The sequence below is a fragment of the Penicillium maclennaniae genome (genome assembly GCF_028827695.1).
Source record: "Penicillium maclennaniae strain IBT 15551 chromosome Unknown utg000007l:1.0-4884863.0:1.0-4888362.0, whole genome shotgun sequence".
In the NCBI taxonomy this organism is placed as follows: domain Eukaryota; kingdom Fungi; phylum Ascomycota; class Eurotiomycetes; order Eurotiales; family Aspergillaceae; genus Penicillium; species Penicillium maclennaniae.
The window spans coordinates 791963-815189 of NW_026623219.1; the positions used below are offsets into that span (position 1 = coordinate 791963).

The 23227-nt window shown below is 50.7% G+C and overlaps 10 protein-coding genes across 10 annotated transcripts; 6 read left to right on the top strand and 4 right to left on the bottom strand.

Moving 5' to 3' along the window:
- Positions 1–459: 459 nt before the first annotated feature.
- N7477_007503 (uncharacterized protein) lies at positions 460–914 on the bottom strand (the record flags this gene model as incomplete). The annotated part of the gene is made up of 2 exons (XM_056969166.1): positions 460–809; positions 875–914. 2 exons carry the CDS (start codon positions 912–914, stop codon positions 460–462), a joined length of 390 nt encoding a protein of 129 aa, XP_056819198.1.
- A 2647-nt stretch (positions 915–3561) lies between these two features.
- N7477_007504 (uncharacterized protein) lies at positions 3562–4656 on the top strand (the record flags this gene model as incomplete). The annotated part of the gene is made up of 1 exon (XM_056969167.1): positions 3562–4656. One exon carries the CDS (start codon positions 3562–3564, stop codon positions 4654–4656), a length of 1095 nt encoding a protein of 364 aa, XP_056819199.1.
- A 1421-nt stretch (positions 4657–6077) lies between these two features.
- N7477_007505 (uncharacterized protein) lies at positions 6078–6266 on the bottom strand (the record flags this gene model as incomplete). Its single annotated transcript, XM_056969168.1, has 1 exon — positions 6078–6266. The coding sequence occupies one exon, from the start codon at positions 6264–6266 to the stop codon at positions 6078–6080; it is 189 nt and encodes a 62-aa protein (XP_056819200.1).
- Positions 6267–7339: 1073 nt separating this feature from the next.
- On the bottom strand, positions 7340–8870 carry met2 (homoserine O-acetyltransferase; the record flags this gene model as incomplete). Its single annotated transcript, XM_056969169.1, has 2 exons — positions 7340–8781; positions 8834–8870. The coding sequence occupies 2 exons, from the start codon at positions 8868–8870 to the stop codon at positions 7340–7342; spliced, it is 1479 nt and encodes a 492-aa protein (XP_056819201.1).
- A 240-nt stretch (positions 8871–9110) lies between these two features.
- Positions 9111–9642, top strand: N7477_007507 (60S ribosomal protein eL30; the record flags this gene model as incomplete). The annotated part of the gene is made up of 3 exons (XM_056969170.1): positions 9111–9177; positions 9227–9381; positions 9550–9642. The coding sequence occupies 3 exons, from the start codon at positions 9111–9113 to the stop codon at positions 9640–9642; spliced, it is 315 nt and encodes a 104-aa protein (XP_056819202.1).
- A 579-nt stretch (positions 9643–10221) lies between these two features.
- Positions 10222–12730, top strand: aguA (alpha-glucuronidase; the record flags this gene model as incomplete). Its single annotated transcript, XM_056969171.1, has 2 exons — positions 10222–11246; positions 11287–12730. 2 exons carry the CDS (start codon positions 10222–10224, stop codon positions 12728–12730), a joined length of 2469 nt encoding a protein of 822 aa, XP_056819203.1.
- A 686-nt stretch (positions 12731–13416) lies between these two features.
- On the top strand, positions 13417–15177 carry N7477_007509 (SAP domain protein; the record flags this gene model as incomplete). The annotated part of the gene is made up of 1 exon (XM_056969172.1): positions 13417–15177. One exon carries the CDS (start codon positions 13417–13419, stop codon positions 15175–15177), a length of 1761 nt encoding a protein of 586 aa, XP_056819204.1.
- A 425-nt stretch (positions 15178–15602) lies between these two features.
- On the top strand, positions 15603–17443 carry N7477_007510 (OSTA/TMEM184 family protein; the record flags this gene model as incomplete). Its single annotated transcript, XM_056969173.1, has 6 exons — positions 15603–15645; positions 15702–15852; positions 15921–16224; positions 16283–16408; positions 16470–16619; positions 16676–17443. 6 exons carry the CDS (start codon positions 15603–15605, stop codon positions 17441–17443), a joined length of 1542 nt encoding a protein of 513 aa, XP_056819205.1.
- Positions 17444–17991: 548 nt separating this feature from the next.
- Positions 17992–19236, bottom strand: N7477_007511 (COP9 signalosome complex subunit 6; the record flags this gene model as incomplete). The annotated part of the gene is made up of 2 exons (XM_056969174.1): positions 17992–18917; positions 18969–19236. The coding sequence occupies 2 exons, from the start codon at positions 19234–19236 to the stop codon at positions 17992–17994; spliced, it is 1194 nt and encodes a 397-aa protein (XP_056819206.1).
- A 151-nt stretch (positions 19237–19387) lies between these two features.
- N7477_007512 (uncharacterized protein) lies at positions 19388–21340 on the top strand (the record flags this gene model as incomplete). The annotated part of the gene is made up of 1 exon (XM_056969175.1): positions 19388–21340. The coding sequence occupies one exon, from the start codon at positions 19388–19390 to the stop codon at positions 21338–21340; it is 1953 nt and encodes a 650-aa protein (XP_056819207.1).
- Between the last annotated feature and the right edge of the window lie 1887 nt (positions 21341–23227).

Consider the following 23227-nt stretch of genomic DNA (forward strand, 5'->3'; position numbering starts at 1 on the left):
AGTCTCTCCGAATTAGTCTATCTGAAATGATCTGCCCTATCGCTTGATTCCTCCATGATGAAGAAGCAAACGCACCCCTGATTCTTGATCCCAGGAACTTTGAGCAATCAAAACCGTCTTTTCTCAAGCGTGTCCTAGCTCGGCTTTCACCTATAGTCACTTAGTGGCAAACATGTTTGGCGAAGCAGGTGCGATGGCAACACAAAGCTCGTTCTGATCACGAAGGCAGCTTCTAACCTTTCCACCTCGAACATTTGCATCTCTCAAATTCACGAGCACTGCACGCGGCTTACTGATCAAGTCCATCCTGGGCAGGACATACCCTTCAAAACACGTGCTATTAGTGCGACAGGACCCCGACAGTGTTACCTCTGCTCCCTCATCCACCGCACGCCCGACGTCGAAATGATGCCCATCATCTCCACCGCCGGGGACACGGGTGAGGAGATGAGTCGAGACTTACCAGTGCAAGAGACGATCGCTGCTCGTGCAGAGCGAGTCTTTCAACGTGCCGAAAGCGAGACTCTTCCCATCAGCTTCACCACGAAAGAGATGTGCCTGCTCATCCAGCACTTCAAAACCATCAAAGATACAGACAAGGCCAACATCCACATCCGCAATTTGCTCGCCACCATCATCATCAACCGGAAATACCCGGACGAGGTTGGAAAGATGTTTGAAGATATCGATGATCGAAAGCCGAAAGGGTATGCTGCTCGCTGGACCAATGAGTTTCACATGGCCGATCTGGAGCGGGAGGTCTTGGAGCAACTGGAGGTTGAAGAGGTAAATGGCGAGCAAGGTCCGCCCTGGGTGGTACCAAAGGTGCCTGCAGACCCGTCGAAGCAGAGGGGTCGATTTGCGGATAACCTACCGGGAGGCAGTCGTTTCTTTTTTGAGTAGCTTGGGAACATCAGGCCTGATATAGGCCCGATGAAGGAATAGAAGCTTTGATATGCAATGACAGCACAACCTCCTATAATTCGACGAGTGAGGTGATCTGTATAGTCAGGGGGTATACGGGCAACTTGTCTTTGCTGCAGCGCCAGAAGAGTAAGCGATCAGGCCATCTGAGACCACTCAGAGCACGGTACTCCGACATCAACGTACATCTTAATCACGACGCGAAACTTGTTCGGAGCAGCAACATAATTCGATCTGCAATCAAACCTTCGAACACGATAGAGATCGAATGCATAGATTATTCCAAATTTGGCGACACCAGGTCGTCGATAGCGAATGCATCATAGAAACCGGGTAGAAACAGCCCGACCACCGGGTTGCCGAAGAGGGCCCCCGACCAAATCCTTTTCATAGATGTCTTATCTTGACACAAGGGACCTATGGACAGACAGCGGCCGTCCGTGCCAAGGACACGATACAACCAAGTGGCGTTGACTATTCGGAGGGTTATTCTTAGATCGTGCTAATATGGTATTTGAAATGTTCCACCCCCAGCTGAGAAGATGGGTGGCGTCCGACTTGACAAGTCACGGTTTCACTTGTGACGGTGGCCAGAGACCCTTCATCGAGAGACTAGAGGGGTCCATTTAAGCGAACGGCCTCCGGTATCATGGCTAGACTGACGAGCCTGCTCGTTTTGTTTAGGGTTAATCACTAGCAGGTTGAAAGTACTTGCAGGAGCAGTGCAAAAATCCTGGGACGCTGAGACCGGAGTGATTTCTTAGGCTCGGCTGCGTGTCCTATCTTAGGTCTGCTTCTTTTTTGAAATTTCCTATCTCCTATTTTCGAGCATATTGTATGCGCAGGATGATTCACTAGTCATGGTCCGTTGAACCTTCGGAGAATAGTTCCATGTTTCGAGGCGATGGGGAAAGGGGAAAAAAGAAGAACCCGGTGGATAAGCGAACTTCAACCGATAATTTCCAGAACGTGGCATTGTTTCAGTCGCTTTCATTCGGTGCGAGCACTACGAGTGACTAGGAGTGACTACGTAATCAATACTGAGTTGCAGGATCTGGTTATGGTGCGATAATGCGTTTGGGCAAAAGATATTCCAGTAATAAGACGGGGAAAGGCTACTTGTTTTTCTCATCCTATACATCCGATCGGTGACTCAAGTCGCTTCGGCTCCAAACATCATCTTACCCCAGGGCTGGACTCGGCTCGCACACCGGGGGGGTCCGAGGGGGTGATTTAAACCGATCCGCTTCTTTTAAAAGAGGCGTCACCGCTATGACCAGCGGTACCCATCGACGTTTGCTTATTTTCGAAGATATCGAGGGGCATTGTGCTGGACCGGTCCGAGAGGGCCTCATTATCTGAAAATAAATTTCTCTGAAATAATTCAGAGGAGCCATCATCCACCATTGACCCTTGGGCACCGAAACGCCTGAGTCAAAAAGGCGTCACTAGCGTCGGGGCATGTGTGGACTCAAGTCGGCGATCCACTAGGAAAGAGGTCACGGTCGCGGTCACCCGTTCTCAATGATCCGGATCAACAACCACGAGTTCTTTATCGCAAACAAGAGAGCCAAGAAGCTACGAGCTCTAGCACGAGCCCAATCGGTGGTTAGCTTTGTGCGCAAAAGGGCCCGTTCGACGCGACCGACAGTGAATCCATACTAGCAGAGTCTAGGCGCGTCGGCGGTGCAGAAGTCGATGATCTTCAACTACTTTGGGTGCTGGTGATCGCTCCACGGTGTCAACGGTGGGCAAAGAAAGGTGTCGAGTCTGATTTTGATTATTCTGATATCTTGGCCACCATGGCTCCATTTCAGGGCCCATCACAGCCCTAATGGTATTTCCTGGGCTATCGAGAGCCAGACTGGTCAATCCTAAGCCCGGGGATCCACTCATGGACGAGGATTAGCGCCCTTCTTTATCGGATCCATTAAACGCATTCCTCCCTCGCTCCACCGGCACTCTAGTCGGGGCCCATGAGGCTGACCCTTGAAAAAGGTCCCTACGTCCTCGTTCTTCATTGTTTATCGATTTTCAGTCTGCAAAAGTATTACCAGCGTTCTTTGCTTCGATCGGCGTTCCGTAATATCTACAACGTCGGCATCATCCCTCGTTTACCCCCCGCATACCAGCCCCGTCGCAGGGCCAACGTCTTTCGGCTTTCTCTGTCTACCAGTGACAAGAATTCATTCTACCTTGCTCCGTTGCTCTGGAACGCGCCTCTGATTCAATCTTTTCGCCACATTCGTCCTATTCTTGGACTTTGACGTACATAGCCCGCTATTGCAGGTCACTTCAGGTCCCTTCTAGCACATCCTCGGGAGACTACAAGATCCCGGGCTACCAGCGCTCAAAACGCAGAAGTCCCAACCACCCCACCGAATCGACTTGTTTGGATATCCATAAATCAACCCGCCATCAAAATTGGTGTTTACCCTGCTGTAAAGATACACGGCGCCCCCTCTCGACTATGATGGAGCGCAAGCTTTCTGAGAAAGCCACCAAGATGCGCCAACGATTTACTTTTTCCCGCGGTAGCCAGGGACGTCACCGCGCTGCTACAATGACTTCGACCAGTGTTCCAAGCACACCTGGCAGTCGCCCTCGTTCATCTACTGCCCCGGGTCGTCCAACTCTATGGAGATTGCGTGGCACAATATAGACCCTAGTCGGCACTACCAGTTCACCGATGAGCCAGGATACTTTTGTCCTTCTTCGCCCATCATCAGCCGCCAGGAGATTGAGGAAGGCATTGAAGACGAGATTACACACGCTTGCACGATGCTTGTTCACGATATCAACCAAGAACTACCAATATTACCATCTCTCGACACAGCACCAGGTCCAGGCAGTGGCAGTGCTAGCATGGCCCGAGCCTCAAGTGAAATACATCCTGAAATCCAGGACGAAGTGACCGATGTTTCACCCCAAATGACAGCTGCAAAGGAATTTGCCGCTTGCAAGCCTGTGCATGACTCGGGTGTTGCTTTTAGCGCCCAATCGTCAAGATGGGGCCAACCCGGTCAAGACAGCATATCAGGTACCGGTGCTTCAGCCAGAGCAGGAAGATTTTACGGCCGATGCAATCCCCCCCAAGAGCAAAACGAAACGGGTCGCCAGCGTGGACGAAGCGTCGCCACAGAAGCCAAGTCACTGCGCTCTCGATCTCGATCTCGCGCGTCCAGCTTCGACATGTTTCCGTATAGTCCTCCTCAATCATCCGCACCATGGTCCCACAATATCAAAAGAGACCTCGCACCCTCCGCAGACCTCTTTCCAGAGCCAGAGTCCCTCCTCGGCGCTGAGGGTATGGCTTGGCTCCACGCTAGCGACGATATGCACCGCCTCGGTGACAAAATCAGTTCATCCCACGGTGACGAACACGTTGGCCTTACAAGCCTCCTTCACTCAGGGCCCGGCCCACGACGTTTCTACAGTACCCGCCAACTACCATCAGAAAAGGCCTTCGGCCCGCACGAATCATCTTATGAGCTCCACGGCAACCTTTCCGTACGCAGTCTTTCCTTCGACCGCGATCTTCACAACCCCCATTCAACACAAACGTACAACACACAACCTCTCTACTCGTTCGTCCTCGCGCCGGGCGCAAACGAGCCTCCTCGTCACAAACGCAAGAGGGCCTCCGAACTTTTCAAAAAGCTAGCTGGACTAGGCATGCGGCGCAAAGACGACCCGGTCGACTGCCGAAGCCCAATGGTTGCTGCTGTGTGATGAGATCGCCAACCCCATTACGATACCATGTCAAATTTGAATTTCACTTTGTTTCTCATGTCTCGGATAGATCTTGTATATACCCCCATTCACCTTGCATTTACTTCCCAACAAATGTTTTTGTCTCTTTCCAATAGTGTGTTACTGTGCGTAGATCATTGAGGTTAGGATCGTGTTCATGTCTCACGTTGTGGAACATGCATGTTATAGATAGTGAGACTTGGACCCGGCACAGAAGGCGTCCCTTGCATGATTGATGACACCTGAGTTGTTTGAGGGGATGACACGAGGGGCTCCTCTCTACTTTATTGCCGCCCATATAAAGTCTATTGCTTTTGGAAGGGATTGTGTTCCACATCAATTCCAATCACTAAACCGCGGTAATCCGAAGTCTTGGTCATTCCCAAGTGGCAATGATTTGGTAATGAAGAAGTGTCCTTCCTTATCCACATTGTCACATACATGCAACTCGAAAGGTTGAACCCATGGGGATGTTCGAGCAAAAGTAAGCTTTCGCATGTCCCCTCGAGTCTATAGTGCCCTGTGTGAAGCACAAAATGGATTTTAATATCTTTATATTGTTTCCAGTCGACTGAAGACTGGGCACGCTCGGATCCGTAGTCCTTGAAAAGTTATACAATCTCTGCCGATAAAATCTTCTTCACCTCAACATATAGATTCTCTACGGAGGAAAAACTCTCTCCACTCGTATAGTGAAGAGACACGAGAATCAGTAGCAACCGGATTCAATGATATCATGTCTTCAATTACAAGTTCGGAACTCAGATGCGCACTGTGGATCCACCTAGGGACCCAGCGCCATCGGGACCGCCGAGGTTTGCTGCCGTGAAGTATACCGTCACTCTTCGTTCGCATACAAAGCGAGGCTGTATCATCCACCCATGCTGTCTCTTATTGACCTCCAAGCCTGAAACTATAGTCAACCCAGACAACTCCGTGCTTCCCGCTTCAAACGATCAATCATCTCTTCAACCTCTACTCAATGGCTTCCAACCCAACTGACTGTAGACCCTCCAGTCATTGCGGTGCTCGGTGCTGTTAGTACCCAAGGCCAAGGCCTGGTGGCAGCTTTACTCAAGGGCACAGTGATCGTTTTCCGTTCTAGCCTTGACGCGCGACATTGAATTTGAAGCCACACAGCATCTTCAAGCTCGTCATGAGGAGATGGTGGACTACAAGTTGGCTTTGCCAATATCTACGTCTATAAGTCGTTGTTGGCCTCATTCAAAAATGCCCACGGGGATTTTGCTGTCACGAATACCTGTTCAGCGAGGAAGTCTATCCAGAACGAAAAAGACATGCGGCATGAAGTGACGGCCGGTACAAACAAATATCGGGCTGTAAAAGTATTCATTCCTCATACGTTTCTGTGACAGCTTTTGATTTGCAACGGTCTCGTGTTAAGATCCCGCTGATTCCACCTTGGCCTTGTCTTCTATCAGGCGTGCAGAATCAAACACTTTGTCATGAGCAGCCTTCCGAGCATCAACATCGCCAGTGGTGATAAATTTCGAAAAGTCTTGCATTTCAATCAGAAACATGAACTTGAAAGATCGGCCATTGAGGAGCTTGCCGCCACCTTTGTGCATTCTGGTATGTTGTCCGTATTTAGGGATTGCCGGGGACTTTAAGCCAGCTAATCGATTCCAGGCTTATTGTACTTGAATCTGAATTGGCCACAGGACAGTATAGAAAAAGTTAAGCTTGCATAAAGATTCTACAAAGAATCAAGAAAAGCCTTTTTGTTGATGCGATGGCAAAAGACGGAGTCATACATTTCACAGCAACTCTCTCGACGGATAAGAAGGTCGATTGGATGGACCCTTACTATGATATTGGAGTCTATGTCGCTAGTATGTGATTCGCAAATGGAATGATCCTGCTGAACGTGCTAATAAAGTCAAATATAACAGGAATATTTCAGCTCGGTCCCTAAAAAAGGGCTTCGACCAGGTTGAGACCCACAATGTTTTGCCATTTTTTTCATTTCCTCATGCTATTGTGGTATCAGTTTCGCAATTCCCGGCTGGAGCCCGACTGGGAACGAGTCTTCCGACGAAATTCACAAGGGCGTCCATTGCGTTCGTCGGCTTGCTAGTATACGACGAGGGGCCCGAACAGCGGAAATGCACCGGTCTGGTCGACTGGTCTCCTTTATACAGTACTTTAAAAGAAGGATGAACGAAGAATCTCTACTAAGTTGCACAACACTCCTGTTACTAGAAAAAGGGCCATACAGCCTGTTGTCTATTCTCTATCTTGAAAAGTAAAAGCGACACGCTGTCGCAGCACGAGACCCGGAATTTCACCGGTTAGCGGCTTCATGAAGTGACCCATCAACCCCCCGAGTGCTTTTCCTCTTGAGGGAAAAAGTGAGCCAGAGGGTGGGCCTGATGGAGAGCAGTTGGATGCTTCTTGTGCAGTCATCTCGACATGGATTTAAGGTCCAGTGAGATTCGAGAGAGGCAGTTGGATGCTCATCTCCCTGACTAGCGAAACGGAAAAAAGAACAGCAACCTTAACTTCCCCTGTGCGCCACGGCCTCCCACCAGGACGCGAATCCACACTGAACTCAGCTGGGTGGGATTCCATGTCTAGGACGGGGGACATGGGATGGCGGCAGAATGACCTGCGCCCGAATGCAGAATTCTGGGCGGGGATTTTACCATGCGGTAATATCCTCAACCTCGGCCTCACCAAAGGTACTGCTCTTGGTCAAGTTGCTGACACTGGCCAAAGCTGCGGCGCCCTCGGCACTAGTATGAGCCATGATGTCGGGCAGAACCTCGTGGAAAAACTCGACAATGTGGCGGTTGACCTGCTCAAACTGCAAGAGGAAAGCATCATGGCCCTCGGGGCTGTCAATGCGCTTGAGACATGAGTTGGGAATGCCGGCGGCGATTTCCTCCTGCTCGGCGAAGGTGAAAAGACCGTCGGACTCAATACCGAGTACCAGAGCGGGCTGCTCAATTCTGGAAAGGGCCTCGCGTACGGGATCCTCCGTATCCTGGCTGGTACGATTTCGAGACACGTCGTGAGTATCAAGCTTGCGGGTCATGGCAATGTAGCAATTGGCGTCAAATCGGTTGACAAACTTCTCTCCCTGGTATCGAAGATACGACTGAGCGGAGAAGTAGGTCGGGGGACGTGGGCGACCTGTCAGGTTGGTCGGGGCCGGGGACGGGGCCGACAAGATCTTGGTGCCAGAGAATTGCGGATCCATATACTGGACTTCCGTCTGCGGAGCAGGGGTGGGGGAGTTTTGTCTGCTCTCCGAGCGAGACGAGAGGTGACCATCGTTGTGGATGGCCCAGTGCTCATTGGGAGGGGTAGGTGCCTTCTCGGCGCCATTGATGCTTTGCCGCTTGCTAGGGTCTGGTACATTCCGGCCAAAGCGCGACTCGAAGGAGTTGCGGCTGCGATAGGTGAGCAACGCCGACATGCGCGCTGCTCCGAGACCAGTCGACGGCGGGTCATTGAAGGGATAGTACCCATCATCGTACTTGGGATCACTGTATATGCTCTGTCGCTGTGCCTCGCCCCAGCTAATGCACCAGGCAGAGTGGCGAGCAGAGGTTGCAATCGGTACAATAGCGCGCACGTAGTCTTTTCCAAAGAATGCATACTCGAGAGTGAGCATACCACCCATGGAGCCACCGACCACTGCGGCAATTTGTTTGACACCAAGGTCGTCCAGGACCATCTTGTGGATGTTCACGTCGTCACGAACAGTGGTGAGAGGGAACTCGGGTCCATAGTAACCATTTTCAGGTTTGTTATCCTTATAAGTGACCGCACTCGCACTGCCATACGGGCTTCCGAGACTGTTGAGGCAAACCACGAAGAATCGAGACACATCGAAGGCTTGACCGGGACCTCCAAGGAGGGGACCCCACCAATCTGCGACATCGGCGCTGCCACTGAGGGCGTGACAGATCACCAAGACATTATCGCCATTGGGTGCCAAAACACCACGGGTGGTGTAAGCCACGGGAACATTGTACAATGTGTCACCAGATTCCAGGGTGAAAGAAGGAATTATCGCAATCGATTGATCCTCAATCAGGCGGGCATATGGGTTCTCCGGCTGCGCTTCGACTCTCTCTACGGGATTTAGTAGCCGTCTTGGTCAATTGGGACAAGGGGATAGACTGACGGAGTCGTGCAGTAGAAGGACTGCTTTGGGAGGCCATTTTCAATTTGAATGAATATATGAAAAGGACAAGAACAGAGAAGAACGGCGAAGAATTAGTCTCCCACCAAATGAGTCAGGATCCCCGCGGTCCCGCAATTCGTCAAATGGTCCGGGCGGTGAATCCACATTCGGTGGCTGATTTTTCACGCCCCGAAAATTCCCTCTTTGATTCCCTTCAACTTTACCCAACTTCGTCTTCGATCCCTTTTCTTCACCATCTCCCTTCAATACCGTCACAATGGCCAAGACCAAGTCTTCTGACAACATTTCCTCCCGCCTTGCCCTCGTCATGAAGTCCGGCAAGGGTTCGTCTCGCCACGTTCCGCACATTCGATTATCGCTAATTCCCTGCAGTCACCATGGGTAACAAGTCCACCATGAAGACCCTCCGCTCCGGCAAGGCCAAACTCGTCCTCATCTCTGCCAACTGCCCTCCTCTGCGCAAGTCTGAGCTTGAGTACTACGCCATGCTTGCCAAGACCCCCGTCCATCACTTCAACGGCAACAACGTACGTTCACCCCGCCCAAGTCGACTCTCATCCGTGAGACGTTGCAGCTGCCTGTCAGCTTTGCTACTCAGAGAAGAAGCCGGGAAAGTCCACTTCGGAGAGTGAAGTTGCTCAGCGATGGGATCTCGTCAAGAGATCCCGGAGAGCGAATGAACTAATACTCTATAGATTGAACTTGGCACTGCCTGCGGTAAGCTCTTCCGCTGCTCCGTCATGGCCGTCTTGGACTCTGGAGACTCCGACATCTTGAGCCAGGAGTAAACGTATCATACCCACTTGTGGCATGAAAGATTGCCCACCGCTGTTCAGTCAATACTGCAACACATGGCATCTGATGAATTTATGACTTCGATCTTGCTGTTGCACGACTATACACAAAATCAGGAGCTGGGGCCATCTGGGCGAAAATCAAGAATAATCAAGAATGATAGCCCACCTTGGGAAAAGGTCTTTATAGAAATAGCCTAATAAATGATGCAACACTCTACGCGTTATCTTCTCGTCCCATTTCCTTACAGCATCACGCTATCACGCTATCCCTTGTTTGCCCTACTAAAGGATGCGCCGACCCCCACGCCAGTGTTTGCGGGGAAATCTGGGTATCCACCCAGTGCACTTTGCACCTCAGCGATTAGTCCCAGCAACTATAGCCTGAAAATGCCGGGCAATCCTCGGGTTAAAACTACCATTCGCAGCTTTAGCCTGAAGTCTCCGGGAATTACCTTGCATCATCCTAGCATATGCGATCGAGGGGGGGGCTCATTTGCGAGTTGGCATAAGAAGCTCCGGGGTACGCTTCCTTTCCCAAATGTCTGATGTTGAGGGGTTATGATCTGCAACATGCGCGTTCTTTTCTTGTTCGCGTCTCTAGGCGTCGTTGCCGCTGAGAATGGCTTGGACGGTTGGCTGCGATATGCACCACTATCGTGTACTGGTCAATGCCCATCGAAGGTCCCCGCCAACATTGTCGTCCTCAATGCGACTGAGACGAGCCCCATATACGTCGCAGGCTCAGAGCTGCAGACAGGTTTGAAGAGCATATATGATGTTCACGCTCAAATCACTCATGGCCCATGTAGGGCATCCTCATCCATTGTGATTGGTACCTTCGGGCAATATCGCGAAACCTGCGGAAGTTTGAGTGGAATCCCTGAATTGGAAGAGGATGGTTTTTGGCTTAGCACCTGGGGTGACAAAGTCCAAATTCTTGGCTCCAACGATAGAGGCGCCTTATACGGTGCTTTTGAGTATCTATCGATGCTGGCACAAGGGAATTTCTCCGAAGTCGCATACGCCTCTAACCCTTCTGCCCCGATTCGATGGGTCAATCAATGGGATAACATGGATGGACGTATCGAGCGAGGGTACGGTGGTCCGTCGATCTTCTTCAAAGACGGAGGTGTCGTCGAAGACCTCTCTCGTGTCAAGCAGTATGGGCGTCTCCTAGCTTCTGTTCGGATCAATGCCGTGGTCGTCAACAACGTCAATGCCAATGCTACTCTCCTGACGCCTGAGAACCTCAAAGGACTGGGTCGAATCGCTGACGCCTTCCGCCCATATGGAGTGAAGATCGGGATCTCACTCAACTTTGCGTCTCCTGAAACGCTTGGTGGACTCAACACCTACGATCCTCTTGATACGTCCGTTATCAACTGGTGGTCAACCATTACGGAACAACTCTACCAGAACGTGCCTGATATGGCTGGATACCTTGTCAAGGCAGATTCCGAAGGTGAACCAGGTCCTGCGGTGTACAATCGTACCTTGTCTCAAGGAGCGAATCTTTTTGCCAAGGCGTTGCAGCCGTATGGGGGCATAGTCATGTTCCGTGCATTTGTCTACAACCAGCTCAATGAGTCGAACTGGTACGCAGATCGCGCCAAGGCTGCAGTTGACATTTTCAAGCCTCTTGACGGGGGAGTTTGAAGAGAATGTGGTTGTCCAAATTAAATTCGGTCCAATCGACTTCCAGGTCCGCGAACCTACCTCGCCTCTATTCGCAAACTTGCTCAATACAAACACCGCTATTGAATTAGAGGTGACACAAGAGTACCTCGGGCAACAATCCCATCTTGTGTATCTTGCTCCTCTTTGGAAAACCGTTTTGGACTTTGACCTTCGTGTCGGCCACAAGGAATCATTGGTCCGTGATATCATCACAGGCAAGCGCTTCGACCGAAAGCTTGGAGGATCTGCAGCTGTCGTGAATGTCGGCACCAATACGACCTGGCTCGGTAGCCACTTGTCTATGTCTAACCTCTATGGATACGGCCGCTTAGCATGGAACGCAGCAGACGATCCCGAAGCCATCCTCCAAGACTGGATTCGTCTGACATTTGGCCTTGACCGCACCGTCCTCAACACTTTAACCCAAATTTCCATGGAATCCTGGCCCGCTTACGAGAACTACAGCGGTAATTTGGGCATCCAGACATTGACCGATATTTTGTACACTCATTACGGCCCCAACCCTCAATCACAGGACGGCAATGGCTGGGGCCAATGGACCCGTGCAGACTCCACGTCCATTGGAATGGACCGCACTGTCTCAAATGGAACTGGATTCTCAGGTCAATATCCAGACGAGATCGCAGCTATGTACGAAGACCTCAGCACCACTCCAGATGATCTGATTCTCTGGTTCCACCATGTCAACTACACACACCGTCTCCATTCTGGCAAGACCGTCATTCAGCATTTCTATGACGCGCACTACAGTGGTGCCGAATCAGCACAAGGCTTCCTTACACAATGGGAGTCGCTGAAAGGCAAAATTGATGAAGAGCGATACAACCATATCCGTCATCGTTTCGACTATCAAACAGGCCACTCAATCGTTTGGCGTGATGCAATCAATAACTACTACCATAATCTCTCAGGAATCTCAGATTCCTCCAAGCGCGTTGGTCATCATCCATGGCGCATTGAAGCTGAGAACATGAAGCTTGATGGCTATAAGGCCTACACTGTCAGCCCATTTGAGACAGCGTCCGGTTCCATCGCTATCGTCACCGCTTCCAATGATACCGTGGGTACAGCTACCACTAAGGTTGACTTCCCCTCCGGAACTTACGATCTTGCTTTGAATTATTATGATCTGTACGGAGGTAAATCTCACTGGAAAGTCCTCTTGAATGGTCATCCGATCGGTGAGTGGGATGGTAATAGTGAGGATACCCTCAGTCATACGCCTTCCATCTACTTGGATGGGCATTCTGCTATGCGTATCAAGTTCCGCGATGTGAGGGTCAAGAGGGGCGATGTGTTGAAGATCGTTGGAAAGCCTGATGGTGTTGAGCCTGCCCCGTTGGACTATGTTGCTTTCCTGCCGCAGGGAGTTGTGGACTAGTGTGGTTGCTGTGTATACCTGCCCTGTGAACTGTGGACGAACCCATCCATAGATTTTTCATAAAAAGCACTTCCCCCGCGGCTTCACTCTCAAAAAAATCGTCAATAGGTGTATACCTTTTTATTCAAAGTATATGAGATCTACTATTCGAGTGGAGCCAATTCACATGTATTGATACGGCCGATAGTTACAATGCCTCGGGAAAGCACTTGAAGTCGCGGCTAAGTGACCAATAATGTCCCAAGATCCTAGTCCCTCCTATGTATTCTGTCGACTATATTACAGAATGACTATACCAGCAGTGATTCAGTATGGCGCGAGTCATTGCGATACACGACCGCAGCGCTCCATGGTAAGAAGACAGAACATACAGTGAAATGAAAGAGACATCAATTTATAAGATTTCGCATGGTCGGGTGCCTCATTTAGGGCGTCAATACTTTAAGAAGCACAAGCTTAATTTATTTTGACTTTATCGTCGACAAGTGATGGGCAGTTCCAAAAGTATGCAACTCTTCTAGTTGCTTTTTACTGGATGTCAGAACTTAAAAAGTCCGATACTTACGCTAGCCTAATTTGGTGTAGCGCCTACATCATCGTCGCGCATTCCGGCGCGTCCCCGGATTCGATCCCTGCAATTGCAACCTTCCCGGGATTGCGCTTTGCTCAATCTATGTCTATGCACAATGGCTGATTACTCCTCTTTGAAGGTCGCCGACCTGAAAGTGGAGCTCAAGAAGCGCGGCATCCCCCAGACCGGGCTTCGCCTTAAACAGCACTTCATCGACAAGCTACTTGAAGAGGATGCCAAAGGCCAAACGAGCGAGGCTGCTCCCGAAGCTGAAGCCGCAGAGCCCGAAGTCGCAAAGCCAGAAGCCGCCGAGTCTTCAACTATCAAGCCCGAATCGCAGCTAGAATCCACAGAACCCGCTTCCCAGGCGCAAGAGCCGCCAATCGAAGAGCCAGACCTCGAAGAAACACAAACCGAAGAACCTAAGGGACCAGAAGGGCCGGTGACAGAAGAGACCAAGTTTTCACAAGCCACTCCTTTGATTGATACCACTCACGAAGAAACGAATGTACCTAGCCCACCCACGCCCAAGCAAGCAACGGAAAATGAAGAACCTGCAGAATCTGAGAACCAGACGCCAGCTGCTCCTACTGAGCCATCTGTTGAAGCGACCAAGGAGGCTGCCGAATCTGATCCAGTTGAGCAGGCACCTGGCATCGCCGATCAAATCGATCGGGCTGATTTCGCGATATCTGCTGAGAAAGCTAGACTCTCGGCGCCTCTGATCTCGGAGGCAAACACAGAACTTTCTACACCACTTCCAATCGAAGAGGCTCTGGAGGATAAAAGAAAGCGTAAGCGCCGCAGTCAGAGCCCCGTTCCAACACCAGGGGCAGTTGCGAACAAGAAGGCCCGGGCCAAAGATGACAGCTCCCAATCTGCCTCTTTAGACGACAAATTTTTTGTTCCCCGAGAGGAAAGCACAAGTGCGCAAGAGATGCCAGAGGTACAGATAAAAGAGGCTCCAGTGCCGGCGAAGGATGCCCGGTTTAAGGGTCTATTCGCTCCCACCGAGCCAGACCATGCTCCCTCCAAGGACGTTATTATGGAAGATGCCGACGTGGAGCCTGCACGGCATCCCGCAACCGCCTCTCTCTACATTGACGGGCTCATGCGTCCTCTCCAGCCTCTTGCATTGCGCAAGCACCTGATCAGCGTCGCGTCTCCTTCGGGCGCATCCCCAAACCCGGACGTCGTTCAACAATTTTTCCTCGACTCCATCAAAACGCACTGCTTCGTCCAGTTCAGTGACATTGCCGCAGCAACACGTGTGCGCTCCGCACTTCACGGAAGAGTGTGGCCTGATGAGCGGAATCGCAAGAACCTCTGGGTGGATTTTATCCCCGACCAAAAGGTTCAAGAATGGATTCGTACTGAAGAGGCTTCGCAGGACCGGGCCGGTCCCCCGGTGCGCTGGGAAGTCGCATACGAGACAACCGACGATGTGACAACGGCTAGCCTGACTGAAGCTGGAGCAAACCACCCGGCTCCATCGCGACCTCGCGAACCTGGCTTTACCCGTACACCGCCGCTAGGACCGCGCGGCAGTCACGGTCAGATTGAGCGCGCTTCCAACGCCCCGCCCCCAGCACGAGCCGGACAGGGCTTCAAACCCTTGGACGAACTTTTCAAATCCACTACAGCCAAACCCAAGCTCTACTATCTCCCCGTTCCACGGCCGATTGCTGACAAGCGTTTGGACCAATTTGACGAGTTGCTACGGAAAGGAGAATTCCCACGCCGCGGCGGAGACGAGATGCGCCGGATCACTTTTGAAGACAAGGACTATTTTGTCGATGTTGGCCCGGAATATGGAGCGGCGGCTCTGCAGCGACGTCAGGACCGTGGTGGACGAGGGCGTGGTCGTCGACCCTAACTTAGTGAATACTGCATACTGAAAATAAAAGAAATGCCAAGAGATGCGGCGTGCTGGACAGACACATATATCATAGCTGACACAGCCTCGAAATTACACGAGTTGATTTCCGTTCCTGGAACCAAACTTCCAGGCACCACAAAAAACTGGAGCCCGAAATAAAAATAGACAGTTCCAAGCCCCGACGATCACCCTCTTGGAAATTTGTTCAATCTGTTCCCATTGTCAATTTCTCACACAAGTGGCTTGGACATGACACGAGCCACATTGTTTCGCCCTTTTAATTTCCCACTACTTCATTGTTGATGGTGGCGGCGCCTCCCTGATCGCGGATAAGAGATAAACGGGAAAAAAGACCCTCCGCTTACTCCGTACCTTTTCTTCCCCTTTCAACACTCCCCGCAGACTACCACCTTTGATCCAGAATGGGCTGGACCGTGTGCAATGCCACCGCAGAGCATCAGACGAGTGCGCCTATGCTGAGAAACAACCCCCTCCCATGGGATCTTACTGACTTGCGACAGTCTCGGAAACGGATCTTTGGGATGGCGGCATTACCTTCCACTCCCTTAGCTTGATCGTCGGCGGCGTATGTGCCCTGCTGGCCTGCCTCGTCTCCATCTTCCTGATTATGGGTCATGCGACACATTATAGCAAGCCCATACACCAGCGCCAGTGAGTTCGGCTGAATGTTGTCATCGGACGCGGGAACATTGCTAACGGAAATAATTTCTTGCGCGCAGCATTATTCGCATTCTATTTATGGTACCCGTCTACTCCATCGTCGCCTGGCTCAGTATCCTCTTCTACAATGATTCCGTCTATTTCGAGGTCATCGGTGACTGCTACGAAGCCTTCTGTATCTCCGCCTTCTTCTCCCTAATGTGCCACTACATTGCCCCCGACCTACATAGTCAGAAGGACTATTTCCGTAGAATTCAGCCTAAGGCGTGGCTGTGGCCGTTGAGTTGGTTCCAGAGCTGGAAGTGTTGTTTCGGACACCGCGGGGCGTGGAGAAACCCGCGCAGTGGGTTGACGTGGTTTAACGTGAGAGAACGCGCGCTTTGGCTTGTCGAAATGGGGAGCTAATGGAGTGATTATGTAGATTATCTGGGCTGGTGTTTTCCAGTACTGCGTCATGCGGGTTTTGATGACCATCGTCTCGGTCATCACACAAGCCACAGGTACCTATTGTGAAGAGTCGCTAAGTCCGGCCTTTGCGCATATTTGGGTATGTGTTCTCTATCTTGCCTTGTTCAAAAGAGCCAGTCCGTTTACACTCTAAACTGCAGGTTCTCGTCATCGAGGCTGTCTGCGTCACCATCGCCATGTACTGCCTGATTCAGTTTTACCTCCAGATTAACAAGGACATCGCGGAGTACCATCCCTTCGCGAAGATTTTATCCATTAAGCTGGTGATCTTCTTGTCATTTTGGCAATCGGTATGTCTCACAATGTCGCCAGCTTTGGGTGCCTACTGAACACTTTTTTTCTTCAGACGTTCATCAGTCTACTCATCTCTAGCGGAGCAGTGAGCGCAACCAAAAAGGTTGCGATTCAGGATCTAAAGTATGCTTTGCCGGAGTTGATGATCAACATTGAAATGTTTCTCTTCTCTATCATGCACCTATGGGCCTTCTCCTGGAAGCCCTATGCCATTACCAACGCGAATCAAGGCGAAGTGAGCGACTTCTTCGGCAACGGCAAAGCAACCTATGAGGGTGGCCGCTACGGCATGAGAGCCCTGGTTGATGCAATGAATCCTCTTGATCTGTTCAAAGCAGTTGGTCGCAGTGTGCGTTGGCTCGCCGTTGGACGCAAGCACCGTATGGAGGATCCCAGCTATCAGGCACACCACGAGAGCATTGGCCTTGAGCCCCCGGACGCTGGAGTCGTAACCAATGCAACGGCATACACAGGTGCTGCCGTGGTGCCTGGTGGCCGAACAACTCGTTACGCCGCAGACGAGGAAGGCGAGATTCTCCTCGCTAATGCGCAGTCTAACCCCGAGGCTGCACACCTGGGCACTTCACCGTACGCATCCGATTCTGATAGTTACATGCATGAGCATGAGAATCCGGGCCGCTTCTACAATAATGACACCGCCTCTTCCTACGACGATCTCGACCACCGCAACCCGTACCTTGCACAACATGACGCACAACACCTCTACCCAGCCGATGGTCCCCTCCGCGAAGCAGTCCCCATGCCAATGCCAGATCCATATCGGCCACCACCACCCTATCCCGATGATCATCACTCATGATGACGCATGAACTCGTTACGACAGTCTTTCGATCACATCGGACTGATTTCCATTCCATATTCATGATAGCCCTGATGACGCGGGATTCGAAGTTACAGACGGTATCCTCGTTTCTGTTGTATGGTACCCACGAGCAGTTGAATTTTCTCGCTTTATAAATTGTTTTTCTTTCGTTTGTTTGGACACGAATACCCATTGTTTTCGTCGTTGGCACATGACGCACTGATGCCACCTCCACTTCAATGCGCTGCACTTTACTACTTCGCACAGCGGACCATTTCTTGTACGAATTACCTTACGAATGAACTTTGATCAAGATGTCAAGCGATAATCCCAAACCAGATACCCTGTTCGGTCATCGAGAGTAGTCATATAAGAGTAAAGTGAAAATGCAAAGATAGATTCGTCATCTCGTCTAAGATCCTATAATCTCATAGAAGAAAAAGTAAGGCTCATAACGCCGATAAAGATAAAGCAACACGAGCCTTCCGAGGCTTGTTTTCGTAAAGAGGATGTGTATCCTGCTGCAGAAATTGGAGCCACCCCCACTAAGAATATGTGCTCTCCCCGGTAGGTGGCATTGCGTGGGCATACAACTCGTCATCCATCCTCCGCTCCGCAACAGCGGGGCCTCGGCGTGTGTTATTAGCGTGGCGTGCGCTCTGGATGATATGCGACTTGCGGCCTAGTTCGCGCATGGACTTGACGTTCTGACCAATCTGACCGAGCAGGGATACTAGGAGAACGTCGTTGCTTTGGGAGAGGACTTCTGAGGTGAAGGCACTTTGTTCATGGGGTGAAAGGATTGAAAGATGGGAAATGAGAGAGTTGATGTTGCGAAGGATGGTGTGCGATAGCTGTGGCGAGAATGCATCTTTTGAGTCACTTGATTCAGTGGCTGAGATGCTAGAGACATAGGATTTGATAAGCGAGATGCGGGACTCAAGAGTGCGGATGGCGTTCAGGCGGGTGTTGAGGTTCGCAATCAGCTCTTCCTCCTCCTGTGAAAGCACGACTTGCGAGCTCTGTTCCCCGTCCGTGTTATCCTTATCGCCACTCTGCTTCGAACCACTCGCGACAGTTCCAGGAACGATGGTCTCAGTCCGAGTAGCAGTGCCAGATCCCTTGGCGATGGTGTCGACACCGATCATCTCCGCCTCGCCGGTCTCCACAGAATATGGCAGCTCACGGAACCTTATGTTCATCTTCTTTTCCTCGCCATCTATTTGCATGTCTTTGCCTTCATCTGCGGCATTTTCGCCTTCCAGGACGCTTTCGTAGACAGTCAACGGAAGCTTGGCGCCTTGTCTATTTTGGAGCTTTGAGGGATGGAAGGCCAGGAAAACTGCTGACTCGTTATAGTCCTGGAGAAGCTGCTGGTGAACAGGAAGGTGCGCGGCATCTGGTCCAGATGGAGGTGCGGTTGACCACCATCCGACGATATCGAGGGGAGGATCTTTATGTACATCCTTGACTGTGTTTCAGTCAGCTGGAGATAGCTTTCTGCAGGGAGGGATCTACCGACACTGCTTCACACGCTCTTCGAACCAAGATGCGGGCAGTAAGACCTTTCCATCGGCTTCAATCGAAACAGGGCACTCAAATGCATGTTCTAGAGTAATCTCGCGCCCATTCTGTTGACCTAGCAGAGCCCCAATGATCGGGTCTCGCTGCTGCCGTGCGGCATGACGAGTGATGTGGTCGGAGATGTTGAGAAGTACAAGTGGATGCAACTGAATGTGCAGGCCCGAGTCCGAAGACTTCTGTGAAACCAGAGACTGCGCCGGATCCATCGTTGTAGCTGTTCACTACAAGTGAAGATTGAAGTGCGGAGCGGAGGCGGTGATGATGCGGTAATCCGTTTGTCGTGTTTGGCGTGTTTGGGTCTTGGAGAGCTTTCCCCGCCGCATCTCACTTTCTCCAACTATCGTGTGTCAGTACGCGATGGCTATCCCGTCCGCTTTCGATGCGCTGAAATCGCATCTGACCAAGGTCCAGGAGGATCCGTCAACATTCTTGGACGTCACCCTCATCGATCGGTTGAAAGTACAGCTCCTTGAATCTACCGACCCTGTTGTCCCCGCCACTCTCTTATCGCAGATATCAGCACTTTTACCCGTGCTACAAGAGGACCCTGAGCCACTCACTACCCTCGCCATTAAAGCTACAAATTACTTCAGCTTCACAGACCTTCGCGCCGTCGATCCTCCGATCAACCTAGTCGCTGGCTTCAAAGCTCCATCCCCGCCTATCAACCTTCTTGCTCTGTCGTTGCTGGCCAAAGCAGGCCAGGCTTCTAGTGACGCAGCCATTGTCGCGGGGGATTCGGAACTGGTCGCTGCCCTCGTGGAGCTATGGCTGTCTACCTCCTCGACAGCAGTTGCACAGGCGGCTCTCGATGCACTGTGGGCCTTGCTAGAAGTTGACCTGGCTAGTCCCCTCGAAAAAGGCGAATATGAACAAACAAGCGAAGATGGACACGCTGGGCAGGGACTCATGTGGAGGAGGCTGTTCACGGATAAGGATGTTTATGGAATTCTATTTGGTCTTTGCAGTCTCCAGAATGGTGCGCCAGGCGAATTGTCCAAGCGCGAACGGACGGTGGCCCAAGGAAGGCTGATGGTATTTCTGGTGAAGGCAGGCCGCTTACGCTGGGATATTATCTCTAAATCTCACGTTTCTGAGATTGAGACGGAGTATCAAAGCAAGAGTCTGCTGCATTTCGCCGCCTGCCGGATGGTCGATCAAAGCGATGTATTGATGCACATGACGCTTCTAGGTTTCTTCCGAGATGTGTTGGAAATCGACGCGCCCGGCCTTGCTGCTCGAAGCTCCGTGCAGTCTACATCGACCTTCTCATCTCCTGCTCTCGACTTCCTCATTTCGGAAAATCTGCACTCGAACGTTCTTGAATATTATCTCAATGAGTCCAAACTCGACTCTGTGGACCTCGTCTATCTTTCAGGTCCAATTATGGCTTATATGGCAAAATATGCCGAGGCATACCCCAACCACTTCCTCCAGAGCTCTCCCACGGTGCTTGAGGGAGTTATCTCGCGCATCTCGCGTGCACTTGCTATCCCCTCGATCCAATGGGCACATGGAGAGGTCCCCACTGGACATCTGACAATTTTGGCCTCCCTACCACGCGTCCTCCTCATTGAAGCTGGTAAGAATGGGTCTAATCCCCTTCTGAGCATCCCCACAAATCCCCCGAATGAAGACGCCCTGAATACCCTGGGCAGGGTTTTCCATGGACCAGCTCGGACACATGTCTCCGATTCAATGGACCTGGACAGCTCCGGCCAAACTCCAACAGACTGGCACCACGAAGCGGCAGCGGCACGCATGCTCTATTTCCAATATCTTAATAGCCACTCTACTTTCTGGACCGATGTCGTTGCTGCCGCAGACCTTCTAGCAATGAAGGAGGTCGCCTTGGCAGCGCTGAACTTCATTAGAGCCATCGTTATGGCAAAGTGGCAGCCGTTACCGCCAGCTTCGCATGTTTCTCACACGTCATCTCGATTTCAGCTGCCATCTGAAGAGAGTTTAGGTCAACTTTCCCCAGCTATGAATGGCCTACTCCCTCTCTCTGGTCCATGGGCTGTCCTCACTCCGCCGGCTCTCACGACCCTTCTGCCTTATCTGTTCAAGCCGCCACGGTCATACTCGGAGTTTGTGAGTGGTGGTGCAGGAGATACCCAGAGCATTGTCTGGAAGGTAGCCACTGCGAAATATGATGTTCTTGAGCTTCTCAGTCATCGACTTCAACAAATTGGGGGCCAAATGGAAGGACTCGAGGACATTTTACGAACTCTGCAACAACGGGTCGATGATGGCCCTTGGGGGCCTGTACAACCAAGGAATGCTGAGATCGAGGCGGTTGGGTTTTAATAAGAAGGGAAGTATTTGTCTCCTAGCTTCTTCGAGGATGCTTCCTTCCTTTCATGTCTTTCTGAGGTTAGCTTTTTAGGAGCCTTTTTGGCTTTTATGGAATGCCTTATACATTAAGAAATTGAATGTTTCTCAGAGGCGCGCATGGAGCTGACTTTGTCACAACAGTGATAGACCTTCTTTATACCGTAATCTCATCAATTCCTGGCGCTAGTCTGAGCACCTGCGTACCCGATTTCCTCTGCCACTTCTTGGCGTGCCCTTTCCGTATTAGTGCTCAGACCTTGCCGCTTTGCTCACTGAGCAGATCTGAAGCACGCCTCTGGCACCTAGCTGACTGGGACCCAGAAATGATAGACTGGGACCTAGGATTTTATGACTAATCCTAGGTCCCCGTCAGCTCCCGCACCTGAAAGGGACCCAGGCTTTCCCTGAGTCCCAGTCAGCGCTAACATACGATTTTATTAAGGCTTTATGTAGACTGAAACTAAAACTAAACATTATCTAGTTACCTCACTTAAGTATAGACTAAGTTTTCTGCCGGCAGATAGGCCAAACCGTGGGGCCCCGTGCCACCGCTTCAAAGGTCCGGCATATTTGTAAGATATTAGGGACCTTACTATCTCCATTGCCTACGCTCCCTTAACTCTGATAAAAAGATTTCTTTAGTATCACGAAATTTTAGTCTTCCCAAGTCAGCACTAATCTTCCTCTGGTAAGTCAAAAGGCCAGATATCTCTTAGGTCTCCTTCATTTCTAATAGGTTCGTTATCGTCTGTACCTTTGTTCTCCTGTACGGCTTTCAACATCCCCTTAAATATTGCCCTATTTTCTGCTTTCGCCGCTTCCCAGGCCTCTGGAGGAACCTAACCATCAGATACACTGTTAAGTAAGTTTGACAAATCATACTTTAGGTTCTGGGCCGCTTTAAGCCGCCTGTATTCCTTCTGATATAAATCTGTATCTTCTGGGTCTGACAATAGAAATAGATAGGAGTCAGAAAGTCCGAGGTCCTCCTAGTCTTTTAAGGTCTTAATAAGCCTATACCAAAAAGCAACTGCGCTATCTTTCTAAGTTCTGTGGCAGTGGGTCGAAATAGGCCCTCGTTTGTTAAACGGAGGGCGAGCAAGCCTCGGGGTGAGAAACTAAGTACAAATTTCGTAAGCTTTTGTGTAAATATTATTATCATTAACACTTAGAGCAGATAATGCCGACAAAAATACATAAGTCGCGAAGGCTGGAACCTTATCTGCATACCAGAAAGCTAGTTCTATACTTAATGACTGCCAATCAACAATGCCCGTTATTATCGTCGGATCATTATCTAACACTAATATGTTTCTTTTAAATAGATCGGGATGGAACAAGCTCGGCACAGCTGCATTATGTATCCGACTATCTGCAGAAATTGCAGATAAAACCGTTCTACTATGTTCGAGAAGCTCCAAATATATTTGAACCGAGCCATAATTAGATAGCCTATATAAGACCTTAGAGTCTCTTAGTAGGATTCTTGACAGGCCTGTATCGACAAGGCTATCAGCAAATGCGCTTACCGTCAACCCTATATCTAAAGTCTTAGCCCTCATCTTCTCGATTAAGGGCGTTAGAACGTGCTCACACGGGCCATGGTTGGGAATCCCATGCTTGTAATACCTGCCGTCTCCGCAGTTCCAGTACCTTGTTTGGAGAAGGGAGGTTTGGACGTGATGTTGCAAATGACGGAAGGTCGGATGTATTGATGCTGCTTAGGATGACAAATCAATGGCAAAGTCACTTGTGATACCTGGGATGCCTTTGTGTTATGCCTCATCATGCGCGAGGGTTGGAGTGCAGAAATGCTTGTTAAATCTTTTGTTACTGAGGCCAGGGGTTTGCGAAGACCGG